Source organism: Polistes fuscatus, unplaced genomic scaffold (genome assembly GCF_010416935.1).
Source record: "Polistes fuscatus isolate 324 unplaced genomic scaffold, CU_Pfus_HIC Scaffold7, whole genome shotgun sequence".
NCBI lineage: Eukaryota > Metazoa > Arthropoda > Insecta > Hymenoptera > Vespidae > Polistes > Polistes fuscatus.
The window spans coordinates 7,024,416-7,042,866 of NW_025113151.1; the positions used below are offsets into that span (position 1 = coordinate 7,024,416).

General features: G+C 41.9%; 1 protein-coding gene and 1 long non-coding RNA gene across 9 annotated transcripts in view; both read right to left on the reverse strand.

Annotated features, from left to right (window-relative positions):
• LOC122524356 (agrin-like) overlaps nucleotides 1-18,451 on the reverse strand; it is a 155,191-nt gene that overhangs the window by 23,596 nt on the left and 113,144 nt on the right. For 3 of the 8 annotated variants that reach the window (XM_043646563.1, XM_043646562.1, XM_043646569.1), the window contains one exon: nucleotides 1,434-1,670. In XM_043646563.1, the coding sequence (XP_043502498.1) occupies nucleotides 1,434-1,670 (237 nt within the window). Of the gene's footprint in view, nucleotides 1-1,433; nucleotides 1,671-1,873; nucleotides 2,066-2,779; nucleotides 3,596-3,914; nucleotides 4,637-11,324; nucleotides 11,684-18,451 lie in introns of those variants that run through there. The other 5 variants (XM_043646568.1, XM_043646564.1, XM_043646565.1 and 2 more) reach the window with 5 other exon arrangements.
• On the reverse strand, nucleotides 7,018-11,314 carry LOC122524359. The gene is made up of 2 exons (XR_006305521.1): nucleotides 7,856-11,314; nucleotides 7,018-7,756 (listed from the first exon to the last, which is right to left on the reverse strand). It is a non-coding gene; the product is annotated as an uncharacterized LOC122524359 (long non-coding RNA).

An 18,451-nucleotide genomic window follows, 5' to 3' on the forward strand; every position in this document is an offset into this window, starting at 1 on the left:
CTCTCGTTTGGTACTTACGCGGAATATATCGTTCGCGCGTTCGCATCGTTTCCTTATCCCCAGAGAGATTAACAACAGGGTAGGTAGGAGCGAAGGTAGATAGGAAAGCGGACGCGAATCGTTCGACAATGTATTTAACCAGCTCGTTAACCGGTGGCTGCGATTATCGTAACTGTTACCATCGAATATCATCTCCCGAGTCTGAGAACTTGTCTCTTCTATGAAAGACGAAGAAAGTCGAGCGTGAACGACGCACGGAGAGACAGAGAACGCCAAAGGAAGAGAGCACAAGGGATGGAACTTACTTAATCCTAAGTAAACAAGGGCTCCCTCTTGCTACCTGTCTGATCAAACATTTGTCTTTACTACTCGGTTGATTAAACGCCTGCCAAGTTTGTACTGCGTTTGAGACGAAGTGCCTCGGCAACTTTCGTAAATGTGACAAAGAGAAAGGTAAGAGAGAGAGAGAGAGAGAGAGAGAGAGAGAGAGAGAAAGTAGGATGACTGCGCGTATGGAAAAGGGCTTTTAGAATCGTAGATAGAAGCACCGAAGCTTGACTCCGTTTGCGTCAAGGTTGAGTCGAATATATCTTGCGTTTCGTCTGCGAACGCGTTCAGACGAAAGCTTAACCATCCGCTAATTTATCATTGTCCGCATCTGCCTAGGTGCGAGCTAAAGGAGGACCGACCGACTTCAAACGTTTCTCGCAGATCCTTTTATTACTCCTGGAATTTGTTTTTCCTCCATTTTTCCTTCTACGAATGCAAATTCAACGATAAATACGGTAAGACTCTTGTTCTCTTCTCCCCGGTATTTCATCTTGCGCGTTGGATGGATCGCTCGTTCGAAAGGTATGTTTGCTCGTGCCAGGGTGTCTATAAAATATCGTTAAGGTATAAAAGGTATAAATTAAATCCATCGATCATAGCCACGCCTTTACATTTTCTTTTTTTCTTTCATTATGATAATATGCCAGAGCAAGGCTTTGCTTTACGATTGGAGACGACGCTTTGGAAAGTCAAGTAGGAAATAAAAAGAAACTAAGACAAATGAGTATTGGAGAAATTACGATGGTAAAAATTTTTTATGGAAAATATATGAATAATTTTCATTGGATGAAATTACCTACGATACAACGAATCAAATTTTGGATCGATATTATTGGAACGCGCTTGCTCAGCGTTTTCGGATGGAAGTAATCTCCTTCGCGACAAATAAACTCGCTTACAAATATCGGTTGATCGTTGAGGTCTGTTGTCCGAGCTTTGCAAACGTTCGTACGTCACGTATGACCTGCTGGAATCGACGCGTGATTCGTATTTTTGTAGATTATTTATTACATCGATTTGTAATCATATTATTTTTCTATCGGCTTTGGATCCTCTGAAAATGTATAAAAATGTATAAAAATGTATGTAATAGAATGACTTACCGCATCTACCCTGAAAAGCAACGCTGATATTTGCGCCTTTCGTACAAGCGCTTTTGTTCAAGTCGCACAAGGTCGGATAATCGATGCCGTCGGTCCCGCAAACGGGTCCAGAGCCCTCGTGATCTCCCAAATTCGGGCAGATTTGTAGGCACTCGCACGAGGCATCGGTACCGTCGCGACTTCGCACGCATTGGGCCCCTTGAGAGCAGTTCAATTTGAAGCACGGATCTTTGATCTCTGCAACAAAGAAAGAATTTCCATTTTAACGTTACATATTATACAATTGGATGGTGGGTTTAGTAAACTCGCGGTCGTTCGCTCCTTCGGTCCACGCAACGAGATGCAAGTTAAACGCGCAAAGTTCGCCGAATGACGTAGTAATATATTTCGGGTTTTTCGAGTAGAAATGAAAAATATAATGGACTCGAATGAAAGTGTACCTTTTGGAAAGACGTAGCAGCAATGGCATATAGTTAAGGCGGCGCAGAGTATCAGAAGGGCGTACGTTATCATTGTTCGCGCCTGCTTCCGGAGTCCCATTCTGGAAAGCAAATCGACATATCTGGCTCGTCATCGGGCACATCCGTACGATTACTCGTACCAGCTACATATGTACGAGTCGATTCGCTTCTCTATTATGCGAAGAAAGATGCAAAGTAAGCGTTTCGGGGAAAGAAGGTTGCCGCGAGCGGATGTAGCTCAATAGAATAGGAGGGTGCCGCCGATCGAAGGAAGCCCGGAAGGAAAGGGGCCGGAAGAAAGATAGGACTTTGTCCGAATGATTGATCGTTTGCATTCAATAACTTGGCACCCGGTGTATTTTCGATTTCGCATTCACCGCAACCCGATTATCGTCGTTAATGCATTTAATTCGCCACCCTCCCGTCGTCGCAACGCCAATCGATGCATTATTAATTATCGGCATGACAAACGCAATTAGCGCTCGTCTCCGCCTAGTCGGCTTCCATTTACGAACCGATAGGTCAATATGAACCCAGGTCTTTCCAACCTTGTCTTTCTAATTTACCGATTCCATCGAATTATTCGCCCATCCCTCGCGACAAAGGATCATAGGAAAGAGATAGCGTAGAAAATCAGACGATATCTATTATATAATGGACTAGATAATAAATGGACTAGACTAAATCTCGTCGGGTCACTTTTCGGGTGCATAATCGAATCAACGAATCGACAAAAAATCAGATTTAATCGAAATCCCTCGTAATTGGATGCAGCCTCGGGTCGTTGCATTTGGTTGCTGCGAATAATCGAATGATAGACTCGATTTGCAAAGAATTTATTTGAAGCCGCATAACGGTGTATTCGTAAAAATAAATGAGAATTACGTTTTCGCTGGTTGGTACAATGAATTTCTGTCTCTCCTCTCTTCGTCCAAACGATTTTCATCTCGTACACAACGTGCCCCGATATCGTAATTAATAATCCATTTTGGTGTTTTTTGCCAGGACGTCTGACCGTCGCAGCTCGTCGTTAACGCTTGCGGGATAATTTATTACCTCCGCGACCAACTGCATCCTATTACTCGAGCCCCGATTCTCTTCCTATTTTACAGATGCTTGCTTTTTCCTAATAATACACTTTCCACGTGGGGGGAGTATCGATGACAAGCACGGGGAAGATGAAAAAAGCTTCAGCTAGAAGAAAACCCTTTCCTTCTCCATAGAGAGATATGGCTAGAGCCAGTTTGATAGCGGATGAGCGTTGGAATAAAACATATTTAACGATGTCCCGAAAGAAAAGTCGGCTTGGCGCGGTACCATAGGGCGGGGAGGGGGCTTTGGCATTATTTTCGCGAGTAGCTTTCATGCGGACCACGCTACCTGAGATTAGAGCCCTACTATTTCTACAAGAGCGTGTAAATACGTAATCGCTTTTTCCGAGTTTGAAAGTTCGTTGCTTGTTAAATTCTCATATGCGGCGAATTTGAAAGCGTCCTGCAGCGCTTATCTACTTGGCTGACCACACTCGAATATGTTCTCTACTTATTGTTAGATTCCAGCAGGAGCGACCTAACGGTACTTACGTACGTCGCATTGTGCTCTACGATATATTATAGCTATTTGAAATATCTCGAATTTATCATCCGTTATCGTTTAAAGCACGCACGTTCCTACAGCGATGGGGAATACGAATTTATCCATCTGTGTTTATTTATCACCCGATGAGTACAAACAACCTTTCAAACGTTAAATAAAATGATCGAGCAACGATAAATCGTATTAATTCGCGTGAAAATTTAATACGATCAATTACGCGTTATGCGGAGAATCGTTCGATTTCGTCCATGCCATATACATATATATATATTGTCTTTGGAATTAGAACGAATGCGCGCACATACACACACACACACAGGGATCGCGTAGATGGGTTATTAGATCCACTCCTGACACGACCCTAAACTACTATCCTAAACTACTTAGTTGGTTGGCTAATCGAAGGCGAGACTGTAGCGAGTACCTTTATTCGCTGAGCGGAGGATTGAAAGCGGGCTCTGTGTGTTGGTCTCTTTCTCTTTGTCTCTCGAGCACGCAGTTTATATAAGGACTAGCACACGGCTCCATTATCTATGCTAATTAAGGAAATGCCGGCCATCATACCGGGAATGCGGAATCACGAAGCGTAAGGGAGAGTTAAACGGTAAACTTTGAGCGAGAGACGAGGCGAACAATGACTCCTTGACACACGTCCAATGCCGGATAAGAGTCGATTAGTCTTATATCTGATTCGGACGTGCCGTTAGAGCGTTATGCGCCATTAACCCTCGTTTAGATTTTTATCGGTAGCTGAACGCGAAGCGATCGCATGGCAGAAGGCCCACCACCCCGTTCTTACTATCTACTACCTCTTATGATTTCAACAACGACTATCTATATCATCTTTTTCTCATTATACGGAATTTACTTATAGATGTCCAAAGCAACTGCTATATTTTCAATGAAATTCCTTTGTATCCTCTGACGCGAACCGCCAAAGCAGCCTGCCTCTATCCTCGTACAAAATGACAGACAACTTTCTATTATTGCATTGGCGTACGATGACTTCTGCTTGTTCAAAGTACATCAGAACGTAGTACGTGCTTACGATCGAACATTCGATTATCTTCTTCATATCGAGGGCTTCGAATTTTCACCCTGCCATCGGACGGCTTTATTTATTTTATTTACTTCTCTGCGAGAGATCTGTTGGAAGGCGAAAAGGAAAGAAGGATCATTTATTTCCTTTCCTCGAGTTTTTCAAAACTATGCTCGCGCGCGCGCGCGCGGAGTGCGCCGGAAGGAAGAATTTTCGAGCGATAAAGGCCGAAAGAAATTACTAGACCAAAGTCAAAAGGGATTTCCATTTAAAAGCTCTATTGTATTAGTTTCTCTTTACGACGGAGCACTGTAACAAGGCCAAAACGTATTATTAGAATGCGACCCGTAGAGCAGATTAAAATTTAAGTAGTCAAAGGGAAAAACGGAAAACCATCGAACAAGAAAGACCGTATACCTGCGTTTCTACTTATTTCACGAACTATGGCGACTTTTACAAAACACGATGCAGCAACGATAGTAAGACAATAAATAAAATAAGGAGCTTTTTAAGAATATTAACTATAATGAAGGGTTCATCATTGGAAAGCTATCTTGGCACTTTTCTCTCTTTGGTATTTCTTCTTGGCAGAGAGAAAGAGAAAGAGAGAGAGAGAGAGAGAGAGAGAGCTAAGCTGCTTTCGTTAGGAAGCACGTAGAGCGCGTACGGGCGCTGATCGTATCAAAATTTATTTCGCGGCAACGTGATTAATAACACTCACTTTTGCGTCTAATATATCATGCGTAATGATGTAATTATTGGTTTGCAGTTTTAAATAGCGCTACTTATTTCGCGGTACATTTTCTTCTTAATAACACCCGAGAAGTAAAGCACGGAAATAAATGTCATCGTGATTGGTGGATCGTTTCTTCATGCCGCAGTAGAGTAGAAACTTTAGGAAATTAGAAAAGCGGGATTAGAAATAAAGATTCGTGGAAGGGCGTCGCGGACGTTCAAAGGGAAAAGAAAAGGGAAGGCACGCTGGTGGCACGCGGATGAAAGGGCTGCCGGTGACGACTGCTTTCCCAGCGTTTCCTTTTATTTACGAGCTCGATGTCGCCCTGTTTTCCCTCGATCGGGATAACCACGCTCCGACACACCGTTGAGAATTATTTCCCTATTCGCTCTTCGTCCATCCGGCATCGTCCTAACCCAATTAACGTCGGACAGAATGGCGTAATTGACTTTTTTTTATGTCCAAATACGTAGGTCGGTTTTTCATACGCGCTCGCAAGAAACGCTCGTGGATTAACGTTTTATCGATAATTCCATTTGATGTCGGTCCATTTCGCGTTATAGTTATTCCTTCATTAGAAACAATTTATGCCTAATTCAAAATAGTCTCCACAAAAAAAGAGAGAGAGAGAGAGAGAGAGAAAAAGAAGAAATCTTATTATTTGTACTTGATAGAAGTTTATGGACGCGTTAAATGAGCGTTTTATACATACGAGCGTAAACGTAAATTTCTTGCAATTCGCCCAAACGCGAACGCGTCCCTATGTCTCGTAGATATTATACATACCCTCGGACTTGGCTTCGGATTACAATTAACTAAAGTACAAAATGCACGCGCGATTTACGAGTCTACCTTTTACGTTCCCGTTAAGTCGCTTTCCCAAGGGAACTAGTTGCCTTTTTAATTCGATAATACGGTCCTGGAAACGTGCAATATCGTGCTTGGTCGCGAGCGAGTCGCGTGAGTTTCCTTCATTTTCGCGACCGAGAGGGAGGGAAACGATTACTTTCGCGTTTCTTCTCTTCGACTTGGTCAGTCTCCTGGTTAGCCTCCTAGCTGACCTCCCTCGACGACGGATAAGATCGTAGATTTGGTCAAATGAAAGAATTATACTTACGTGGTGCGTGTTACCGCAAAATCCGATAGTTCGCTTTTCTAAGGACTTTTTACGATAGCGTAGAAACCAATGCGTTATTTGCTCTCTTGCTCTTCGAAATAAAGGAAATAAAATATAGATCAATTTGGTCGTTGATAAAAATTCATTGGCGATTCGCGCGAACCAAGAACGAAGCGAAATAAAAATGATTATTAGTACTCAGTAAGCGTAAGCAAAATGCGAATTTAACTGGAGCATATCTATGCAGATACGTATGCCGTAATTATTCTCGAGCGACGAGATATGGGTGCGATTCGTAAAGGCTACATTGCTTTATTTGGTCTCTCGTTTGTTTCGTCTAGAAAATATTATATCTGTTTACGTTACTTGCAACGGAGATTCATATATTATTACCTACGCGTACGATGTATACCTAAGCTCATATTTGCACAGTAAAGAGAGCATTTGATATTTCCATCTTTCATCATTTTCAAATGATTATTTTGATTGAAACATTAGCTTACGAGTGAAAAGCAAGACTAAAGATTCTAACAAGGGGACAGCCAAGTAGACGAAATACCGATATTTTTCAAATTCTACTAAAGTGCAAGCGATAAGTGTTTTAAGTGGAGATTTGGAAAGATTTTCTTTTTCTCTTTTCTTTGTTCGACAGAAAGGAAATGTTGTTCCACAGCGGTAGTTCGGGCTAGGAGCTACGTTTACGCGCTTATATCGCGTAAAATTACATATTAAAAAGGAAAAAAGTCGGTAAAGTATTTTCGCTAGAAAATAATCCCGCGAAAGTAGCGTGCAAAGGACGATCTTAATATTTAATCCAACCGTTCGTTCTTCTAGGCTTGACTTTTCCCAACGAGTAGGACGATAAAAGGGCTCTTCGAAGAAAGCTAAAAAGCGCTTAATTATCCTCGTGCTCTAAACATTTCCGTCTAACGCGAATCTTCGAGGCATAAAAAAGGATTTACGTTTATCGAAGATTCGGCCGTTAATACTTTAATTCATCGACTCTATTCTACGTTGCGGCAATAACGAGTTAGAAGGAAGAAAGAATCGTCCTTGTTTCTCCGGGGTGGAGACGAGTCGTGTAGCTTGTACGTATGATAAGCAAAACGAGACTCTTTCTTATTCTTCCACAGGAGCTATGTATGCATAAGAAAAAAAGCGGCGGGAGCTTCGTTCATGAATAATGCGCGGAATAAGCGTTTTATTTGCGAATAAAGAAGCAACACTGCTCGTTATTCCAAAATCCTCGCTAACAGCGCACACGTATCTTATTTTTTTGCCGAGAATAAGCTGTATTTCGTTAAATCGCTCAATCATAATCAAATCCTCTTTCTCTTCTTCCTTTATTTTCATTGTGCGTGCAACCAATAATTGCTGAAAAGAAAGTCTCTGCTTGTTAAAATATTTCTATTTTCTCGGGTATTATCTTTCCTCTGGGAAAGAAGGGAAAGAGGGAAAAGAGAAAGTACGTACTTAGGAAAGTAATGAAAATTTTGTTTCCTCGTGATATTAAGTTTACGAACATCTTTCCAACCTTCCTGACTTTTAATTCGACCAAACTTGTTCTCTCTTTTTCTCGGTCTCTACGTATTTTGCTTTTTTTCATTGTTACTAGGAAGACGGCGCACGTGGCAAGGGACGAAATAAAGAAGCAAAACCCGGCGGAGGGATAGAGGGTGAAGAGGCAAAAAGTAGTGGAGGCGTTGCGCGCTCTTAGATCTCGACTTGTGCAACTTTAAAGTAGTTTGTGTCTAGGCTGGGTACATAAAGGGTCTATACGATGTGTATGCTAGTGCCATAAACGTTTCTGCTTATACCGGGTATGCTCGTTTATTTATGAGTTATCCGAGGAACCAGCAGCGTGGTACCTGGTCGATTTCTTGCTTTCCAACCGTCGCCGCCTTTAAGTTTGGATTAGTGTGGATTTCCTAATGCGTCTCCCTTCTAATATAAGATACCTATGCGTGTCTATATTTGTGCGTTGGAGTATACGTGTATACTGTATAAGGACGATTTATCGTATCGATCCTTGGCCAATCCTTCCCTGGGTATCTTTCTCTTTTACCTTTCCTCTTCACCCTCTCGTGTTTCCTTATCTCAGTTAAAGGAAACCATCCACTTGCATTCTCCATCGACTTACCCCGATAGGATCGCGCGCGTCGATGTTTCTTATTTACGAACGAAACCTATTTAATATCCCACCTATCGAGGCGAATAAGAAAATTCTAAATCACCGAATTGATGGTTGAATTCGTTCCTCCGTTCCCTCCTTTCGTTATACCTTTTTTCGAACAACTATCAACAATTGTCGTATAAACAGTTTCCCGACATAGATTATTCTCTTATTATCGTTTCCGATTCTTGTTACGTTCGTCATTCGTTCAACGCGAATCTAATAAAGGCCGATGGAAAACAATGGATCGAACGAAATCCTACTCGAAAACAATAGTAGACAGAATTACGATCGTTCCGGGTAGCTCCATCTTTGTTACAAGAGAAGAAGAGTAAGAGGGTCGGGGGGTAAAGAGAGTGAGAGAGAGAGAGAAAATTCTCTCTGTAAAACTGGAGCTTGCGCTCGTATCTTTTCCTCGTTAAATATGTACTTTCGCGTGTACCCAAGAAAGTCGTGCGAACAAACTCTAAAGAATCTGGGCTTCTCTTAGAATTTCTCGAAATAGGAGTGCAGCGTATAAACCAGTTTAAACTGTACAAATGATACATTTTGAATTTTGCGTCAAACTACGTAGCACCGTTGTTAATTTAAGCTTGGTCTTGGTATTTGAATGCTTTGCAATTTGGTCATTTGCTTGTTGAACCTGGAGATCTTTGTTGATTCTATGACGTTTGGTAAGTTAGTTTAGTAACACTGCGATAACTCCCTATTCAAAGGGTTAAGGAGCTAGCACAGTTCCTTGTAGCGGTCGGATACCAATGAAGATTCCAACATCATCATCCGCATCAACGGTAACGCGGCCTAACTACTCTACCTTTTCATAAGCTTTGATATTCTCAGTAGAGCGAGTACTCTTTGTGGAATTTCCGCGCGCGTATACGTTACCACGTTACAAGCTCGTGCGTACGAATATAGAGGAGAATTATTTCTCTACAGAGTAAACCGTAAAGTACACCCGCAATCCTTCCTTTCTATTCCACCACCTTCGCTCGGGGTTTCGGGCAGAACGATGCTTACTTTATTAGAAACACCGCCCTACGTTCGGCCAATTGACCATTCGCTAAAATTCGCATAATCGGATAAGAGTTTTCCTGAGTTTTTAAAATAGAACTCTCATAACTATGGTCGTTCGTAGTTATTTAAGTATGTACGCGTTCGCCGAAAGCTCTACTTTTCGACTTGGCACGAGTACTAAGAATTCGAACACGGGAACCGACTACAAAATAGATCTTCCTAAAAATCTATCAAATGCATCGAATGAAGCTCCTTGCGTCCGTGATATTGCATATTTAAAAATAGTGCCGCTAAATTTGCATCGAGGTTCATTAATGAGTTTTGTATAAATCATTCTGTTGATTTTGCAAGCATTCGACATTGGGGCACCGTTAATCTTTATCTAAAATTGTTAATTAATCTGTAAATCGAGAGCACACAAGAGAGTGACACTGACGTGAGAGGAACCTAGAGAGAGCCAAAAGCGAACAGTTATCGTTCCCTCAGGCTCTAGAGAAATGAACTTGCCAAGGAATTAATTAGAAATATTACATTTCCAATGAAAATTCTGCCAAGTTGATCCGATTAATTCGCGTGTCGTTAGTACGATGCTTATTATCATCTAGGTGCGAAATGAAGTCTCGTTGCCCTTTTATCTCTCCCCGGGCTCTCTCTCTCTCTCTCGCATGGGTATAATAACAGGCGCATTACTGCTAATATAGGTTTTTAAAAGAGATATCGCGCCGTTAAACGAGTCGAGATAATATGCCAGAATTCGTTATTCGTATGATACGCAGCTAAAGTACGATAAATTCGACGATAGGATGATTTATTGTCGGCCGTGCCATGAAAATTCTATCATCCTTTATGAAGTATTTTCATGAAATCTACAAAGTATCCTTGCACGCCAGGGTTGCGATCTACGCGAAGGTTCTTCTGATCGAATTTCGATGGAGTTTCCGCCCGACCATCATTTGATCCTAGATTTGCATACTCCCCGAGGAATATGAGTATTTATTGGGAACGTTTGTATCATGCAGTTACGTTTTGCTTCTTTCTTTCTTATTAGCAATTTAATCGGTATCCAAATAATAAGATAGACAGGAGGAAAATTGAATTTCATCGACGGTTCAGCAATATCAAAGGCATCTTTTATCGATTTCAAAGGAAGTGCGTAAAAGGCGTACCACGAGAGGCTTCATCGTGGCCTTCTGCAACCATACTCTAAATATACGTACAAAGATGAGGCAAGTAGAGGAGATAGAAAAGCTAAGAAGACTTCAAAGAGAATCTACGGTATCTACGTCAAAGAACTCGAGACGTACAAGTGTAGAACACGGATGTGCGGAACCGTGAAGGGAAATTTTCAAGAATCTCCTAACTTTTTGCCAAGAAAATGAAAGAAATTCGTTGACGTGTTTTTCAACGTTAAAGAGAATTTGCTCGTCTATAAGTGTACTTTGTTCTTATTCGCGGGATAATTAATGATGCTGTGTTTATTAGGCCGAAAAAGTCTTTGATCGCTACGCGAAGGTAGAGAAAAGAGCAGCATGCCTCGTGCGAAAGAAACGATATATGTGGTAACGTGGACGCATAAAATTGCGAAAAATGAATAAATAAAACTAGTGGACGAGTCGGCGAAATGAAAGCACATATAGCAGATTTGAAAAGTGCCGCGCTAGGAAGAAGCGTGGCGATGGCGTCGCTATCGTTCTTCAATATGGCGCTCGTTCAGGATGACACACATCCTGACACCATCCTGTTGACAAGGCTTACGAGCTTTCTACTGCGAGATTTTTCTCTTTTTTGCACCTTCCGCAGAAGTTCAAAGTTCACTCTCGGCGAGCGTGAACAATTGGTACGTAACGCGGCAAAAAAGTGAGAGGAAAGACTCGAGAATTAGTCCCCCCTCTTCGCAAGGTTCACAGGCGGCACACATACACGCGCGCGCGAATGCAAGTCGAAAGTCTCTTCTTTTTCCTGCTCGAGAAACGTTCGAGAGATGATCCGTGTTGCGCAAAAAGTAAGAGTACGGTGATTTTGCGTGAGGTTAACTGGCGCCAAGCACGGATTTTCCAGACACTGAGATTTGTCTCCGACGAGAACCACCCACCGAGAGGCGCTGCCGACCTCTGATATTGATTTTCCGGGGGAAAACAGAATAGAGGTGTGCCCATGATATGCTACCGACTGGGTGGTCTGGCCGATTTGGGTGGTGGGTTGAGTGGTGGGCTGGGTGGTGGCCAGCTGGTAGGGTGGCCGCCACTGGAAAGGGAACCTCCACGTGAAATGGAACAATAGAGTTAGGCTTTACTATTCTTACCTAGCACTAACCTATTTCGTTCTACGCTTTTTCCAATTGCATAAATTTATTCTTTCAAGAGCATCCAACGAGATATTTATATTATTTCCAATAACCGAGCATATTTAGTAAGTGGAAATAAATGTGGTCTGTTTGTTTTTCTTTTCGAGAGGGGCACCTAGGCGAAGAGTTGGGAAAAAATGTAGCAAAGCCTCGTATCACGCATGGAAAATTTCCCAACGGTTCAGATTTCTCTCTCATGCTCGTTTCCTCGTTCTCTCCATCTCGCCCTTCGTCGTAGGTACGACGGCTTTCAAACGCTCTATCTCTCTCTCTCTCTCTCTCTCTCTTACAGGCTACCGGAATGACCTCGATCTTTTCATTCGTCCTGATTCACGAGAAAAATAAGACTTATCGCTTACATATTCGTTGATACGACGAATAACAGGAAGAAATTGGTCGACCGTGAAGAATCGTCGTCGCGCTTGCTATCATCGATGATGAATAAAACTACCGATCCCACCTACGTTATAATTATATATATATATATAAAGAATATTCTAAGTTTAATGCATTTTCTTAGTTGTACAAAAAATTCGGGCGAATCGTTAACCGTAATATCTTTCTTTGTCGCAAAGGAAGTACGTTGAGCCATATCTCATCTATAGTTTGTTTCTAAAGTAATATTTAACATTATGTATCTCTTATTTTTTGACAAGAATATAGGAGAATTGGAGTTCAACTCTCTATACTGTCTATCGTCGTTCCTAGTCCTAGAATTGCGTATAGAAATCGGTCTTTATTTCTACCGTATCCTTCGATTCTATTTCTTTTCCTTCGACTACTTACTTTTCTCTACTTTCTTTTTCCTTTACCTCCACATTCTGGTATTTCTTTTCTATCTGATTGATGCGAGCAATCTCCAAAGGTACTCTCAGTTCTTCCTATTTTCCCATCCTTGACGTATCGGAGTTTCTAAAGGAATCGTGCGAATATCGCGTTAGATCCACGTGGGATTTCTTTAAATATTCAGAGACCATCCGAACTCGTATGCAGTATATCGAGTTCTGCTGGATGGTCTGCGAAACGCTAGGGCGAAGAAGAAAGAAGAGAAAAAGGGGAGAAGTTAATAGGAGTGCCGTTTCGATTGAAAAAATAAGTCGACTTTCATTAAAAGAAAATTCTTTCGAATAGGATTTCTTGCTTTATAGACAGATCCGTCATTAGACAAACTAACGTAAGGTAGATTGATAAGGATTTAAATAGAGTTGGAGCATAACCGCAACTATTCTGGGTCAGGGCGGCGGGGCGGCGGGGCGGCGGGGCGGCAGGGCGACAGGGCATTTGGACGAGAAAGTTCCGGTACTTGTAATGCCTAAATCGCATCGCTCGAAGGGATTACGAGTTTGCCGGCGGTCGGCTTACATACATATGTAAGCAAAAAGAGACCAGCGCGAATTTGTCGAGTGACAAATTGCTCCTATTCGAAAGAATTTCTCCCAATCCGTCGATCCAAATTTCGATGTTAGAAATAACGTCCTTATTTTTCTGTCGTATATTTACTCGAACACTTTAACTTGGCAACAATTTTTCCAATTGCCAAGCGACTGTACAATCCGTTGCTTGTACATCCGGCAGAGCCCTTTCCCTTTAAGGTTAATTGGATCTCCGCGTTTGCCACGCGATTAAATGGACGTTAAACGAGCCGCAACGTTTGTCCGCGTCCTCTTCATTTTCTCCTCCTTGTGAATCGCGAATACGTTGCGAAAGAGAACAAAGTTTAAACCTCGCTTTTACAGTCGAAATCATTTTCAAGCACAGTCGAGTGGTGCACCCGGTTAATTTACCTTTATCGACTTATCCACATACATGCAGATATGTTTAGAATCTCTACAAATATTTACGAATATGTCTTTTTCACAGAAACCTTTTCTAGTGTCAACATATATTCGTATAATGGAAACGTGCTGTCCGGAGTTGACTGGAAAGGAACGTTTTTCACCTATTACAAATAGTTGTTTAGGTAGAAAATAAGGAATAATGTTTTTGACTATAAAAAAGAATAGAAAAATATAGTTTGTCAGATGCGACGTGACATGCGCGATCGAATCGCTTTCATCATTGTATAGTTTCCATTAGCACTTCGACAAGCGGTAAAGGTACGTCCATTAACTTAATTACAAACTTTATTGGGGTATAAGGATAGATAGATAGATGCGTTTGTGACTGTACCTTGGTAATAATTTTACGTTAATGAAACGCTAGTGGGGAAATTTAAAGCGAATTTCTCGCTTTTCAGCAAATATGCCGCAAAAATGGGCAATAGAAAGAATACGTCTTCTTATCGAATTCGTGAAATATTTTTGGTCTTTATTTGCCAACGGTTGGACTACTTTTCGCCGTTAAAAGCACGCATTTTGCGGCTTTGTACGCGCATCGTACTATGATTCCGCTAAATTAGTCGGGCTTAAATTAATCCAACGAATGACGTGAGCTTCACGCTTGAAAACTAATCACACGCGCCAATATACTGGCCATTATTGTTAATTGTGTTCGCGTACTGCGAATGTTGAGCGTATAACGCTTACCAACCAATGGGATTCGCATTAACGGCGGATTTACCGAAATGAACAATACACAGGATATGTCAAAGCAAGTACGCCATAGTACGACGAGGCCGAACCACCGCGTTGGTTAGCTACTTCGCTGTAATCACGAAGAGCATTGGCTGCCCTTCGATAATCGATTACGATTTGGAACGTGGACAGTGATCGAAAGTAGTCAGATAAGAAAGCTTTGAACTCTCCTTTGCTTATGCTTATCGCGATACGTCATTTCTCGAAAGTTTTCGAACATCGCGGAACATATTGTAAAAGGTAAGACGCGTTACGAATGACATCAATTATCGTGGCCGCGTGTCAAGATTCGAGATAGAGAGTTTGCGTTAGGGTTGCTTTGGTTATAGCAATGCTAATCAACGCACCGTTGTATACAACGAAAAGGGGTTGGGCCTTTGGAAAGGGGGACACGAGAGCGTATAAATTATCAGTGGATCGAAATACATGCGCAACACGAGTCTCAAACGTCAAGAACACATCTCCTCTCTCTCTCTCTCTCTTTCTCTATGTTTGATTATTTTCAATTCGAAAATATGCGCTTAAATGAAGGCTCGCGGCGGTGAAAGGGGGTGACAAATATCTGAATTATAAATATTTGAATTGTAGTGTTGGAGACGCACCCTTTCGATTTCCGCCGGCACGCACATTGATGTTCCCTCCCTCCTACATACAATTAGTGTGAGGAATTCGACAAAGTAGCAAAGTATATGGGCGCGTCCAAGTGCGAGGATTTTTCCTATTGCGAATTGATGGGTAAATTTGGATATTCTTGTATAGGATGGAGTTTAGCCGATCGACTCGTTAACTTTATTAGACGCTTGCTGATATACGTACGGATAACGGTTTGTCATTCCGCAACAAGTGGTTACATCGAAACGCGTTCGCGCTGATTCGCATCTCGCGTGAAAGAAGCCGCTAATACAACTAGCTACTAGACTAGCGTATTTGGAACTAAAACGAGCTCGATCCGTTTAGTTATCGCACATCGCCAAATGCGTACGCGAAAATTTTCAACATAAAAGCGAATCTTTACAGACTGCGAGTTCAAAGCGTACGCGGTCCTTTTCACGTTCATCTACCCGTTCTCATCCCTTTAACCCCTTCTATCGTGAAATTATAGCACCAGCGAGCATCGGTTAAAGCAAATCCTTTTAATGCATCTTGTACGTTTCGTAATTATTCCGAAGGATGGAGAGAACTTGTCTATATTATATTATAATTTAAGTATAAGTATTTTTGCATCGACGTGCACAAAATATATAATACTATAAATTATTCGTATTATCATCCTTTTTGGAGCCTTGTCGAGTAAACGTTAGCTTTGAAAAAGGAATATTTGGTTAAGGAAAACAATTCGTACGTTGTCATTGCTCATCGATTAGTAATTAAGAGCTAATTAGAGGTTCGAGAGGCTAATTCGAAGCTCCTGGGCTTCATACACAGCGAACTGATGGGTGGTGTGGTGCACGGCAGGGTGTTGCACGGCAGTGTGCGGCTCTACGACGGATCTAAGCACCTACTTTGAAGACAGTCGACAAACACGTAATCAACGCTGAGAGGTATCCTCCACGGATTTGGTGCTTCCTCTAGGTTAGCGTTGCTTCGATCTGACTCCTATAGACGGAACAACGATGTATTAAGCGAACTCGCTTGCGGCTTTCTCGGTTCGCTCGGTACTGACCGAGTGTGCGTGAATGTACTTGTACGCGAGCTTCCTATTAGTCGTCCGCTTTCTAGCACAATCTATCGACGTATTGTATGCATCTTGTACACGTATGCATGAAATTGATAAATCAATCGATCCAAGAATCTCGGTAGAGGTAAATCGGTTAATTACGTATCGACCCCGTCGTACTTCGTTAACGAGAGCTATATTTACTCTTTTCCTTAAGAATACTTTTTACGATCTAACTGAGATCGATATCGATTTTGCGCTACACCATTTGATGATCCGCTTACTCCTGCAGACTCCGTTCCAAGAGACTTTTATACGTTGGAACGGATCGCAACTTGTATTTGTACTGCGACACGATCTCGACGGATATGCGGGCTTGCCAAAGTGTCTAAGCGCACCGATTACTCGTCGATTACGGTCTTTAGAACATTTAACAGTTTATAACAACTCGTACCAACGGAGCGAGCATTCGACGACGGTCCAGTTAAACGATAGCCGAGTCGTAGGGTATCCAAGATAAAAGATATAATACACGTCGAATTAAATGCATCCACGTAAAGCAGTTTACGATGCTTCCAGTTTGAAAAAACGGTCGGTCGGGGTTTAAAGTCGCGCAGCTTTCCGTTGAGAACGTCATCGCGAATTTTCGATCGTTTGCCTACTAAATATACGATCTACGTGAATAGACTTGCGTGTGCGCTCGAGTGTATATATGTACATAAATATACCGGGTGATCCATGACGGTGTAAAGCGTTGTACTTTGGCTGGACTATACGCACACGGTCGTTCGCTGTCCCTGGTCAGGACTACGCATCCCTGCATCCCCGTACACATCCAAGCGACACAAGATAGTCGTACCAATCGTGTACACCCAAATTGGACAGGAAATTTAGTGGCCTGTCCCACGAATCTCGGACCCGAATTTTACACCGAGTTCTTCTTCCCTTCCTTCCACCTTCTATTATTCCTCGTTCGACACTATCCCTAAACTCGATCATCAACGTTCCCTGCGATTGCATAAAGATCGCTCATAAACGGCCAAAAAATACTCATTTAGAGGAATAGCGATGAAGAGGAAGCGAAGTCAGTTAGCTGTTGAATAGCTTAATATGTGCTGGAGGTCTACTTAAGCGTTCATAATAGGCGAATCCCACAGCAGCTTTAACCGAATCAGAGCTTGGGGTCAATCGTTGTTCGCGCATGCATTACCGGCAACGTTATCGCGTGCTCTGATTATCTAATGCTATACGAGCAAATTTTGGTAAAATATCATATTACGATCCATATTACGATATGGATTTACTTTTTCTAGTTAGGATTACGAAAATTTCGATGAGAAGGATTTTTCTTTTTTACTCTGCACTTTGAAAATCTACCGATGAAAGTATTGGAAGAAAATGTGACAGGGATTAATACGTGTTTCATTTTTCAAGCGAAACAACGTTGAAAAAAGATGACGTTCGTTTCGTGCTTGGAAAGGAAATCGTCGGAACCGTCTCGAAGAAAATACAGTCCTCGACGATGATGCAACGTCGTTAAATTGAAGAGTATCGAAACGTAACGAAGTTTGCCGTAATTTCGTTCCGCTCTTAGGATCGGATGTCATCGGCTCGTCGATATCCAGCCCTTTCCGGGTTAGGTTTTAGATGAGATTATCGAGAAGCGCATCGGGAGAGAGAGAGAGAGAGAGAGAGAGAAAGAGAGAGGATTCCGTCGTCTCCTGTGAGAAGGACTAACGAGTGGTCTTTCGAGATGCTTTGGCATTTCCGCGGTTAGTTAAACCATCTCGAGACACCTTTCGACAACATTTGCCGCTCTTTATATCTCGTAACCTCTTAATCCGACTCGCCAGTACGTTTACATTAACGATTAAACCCTCATCATAAGCCCTCATCTCCCTTTTTCTCCATGAAAAGAAATCTAAGAGAGGTATAACATCCGATAGGAAACTTGACATTTGCGTTCTAAATTCGGGCCATCGTCGTTTGTTAAAAATACCGAAAGGAGATTCTGTTCGCGATACGCTTCCTATTTGCAAGTAATTAAGTTTCCAATAAAATACGTTTTACATGGGACAGCGCGAACGATCATCCATAGGTGCGATGTTTGCAAAATATTTCATGGTATATCATCGTCGACCGCGCGCTGTCCGTTAGACGTTAATATAAATCTCGTGAAATCGTTTCGAACTACCGATTGCTCCGTCATTTTTCTTCGTTAACCAAAACTGACATCGCAAATGGATTAACGTTTACCTTGATTCGTACTTTATCACTGTTTTTTTTTTCCTACGTTTCATTTATCAAT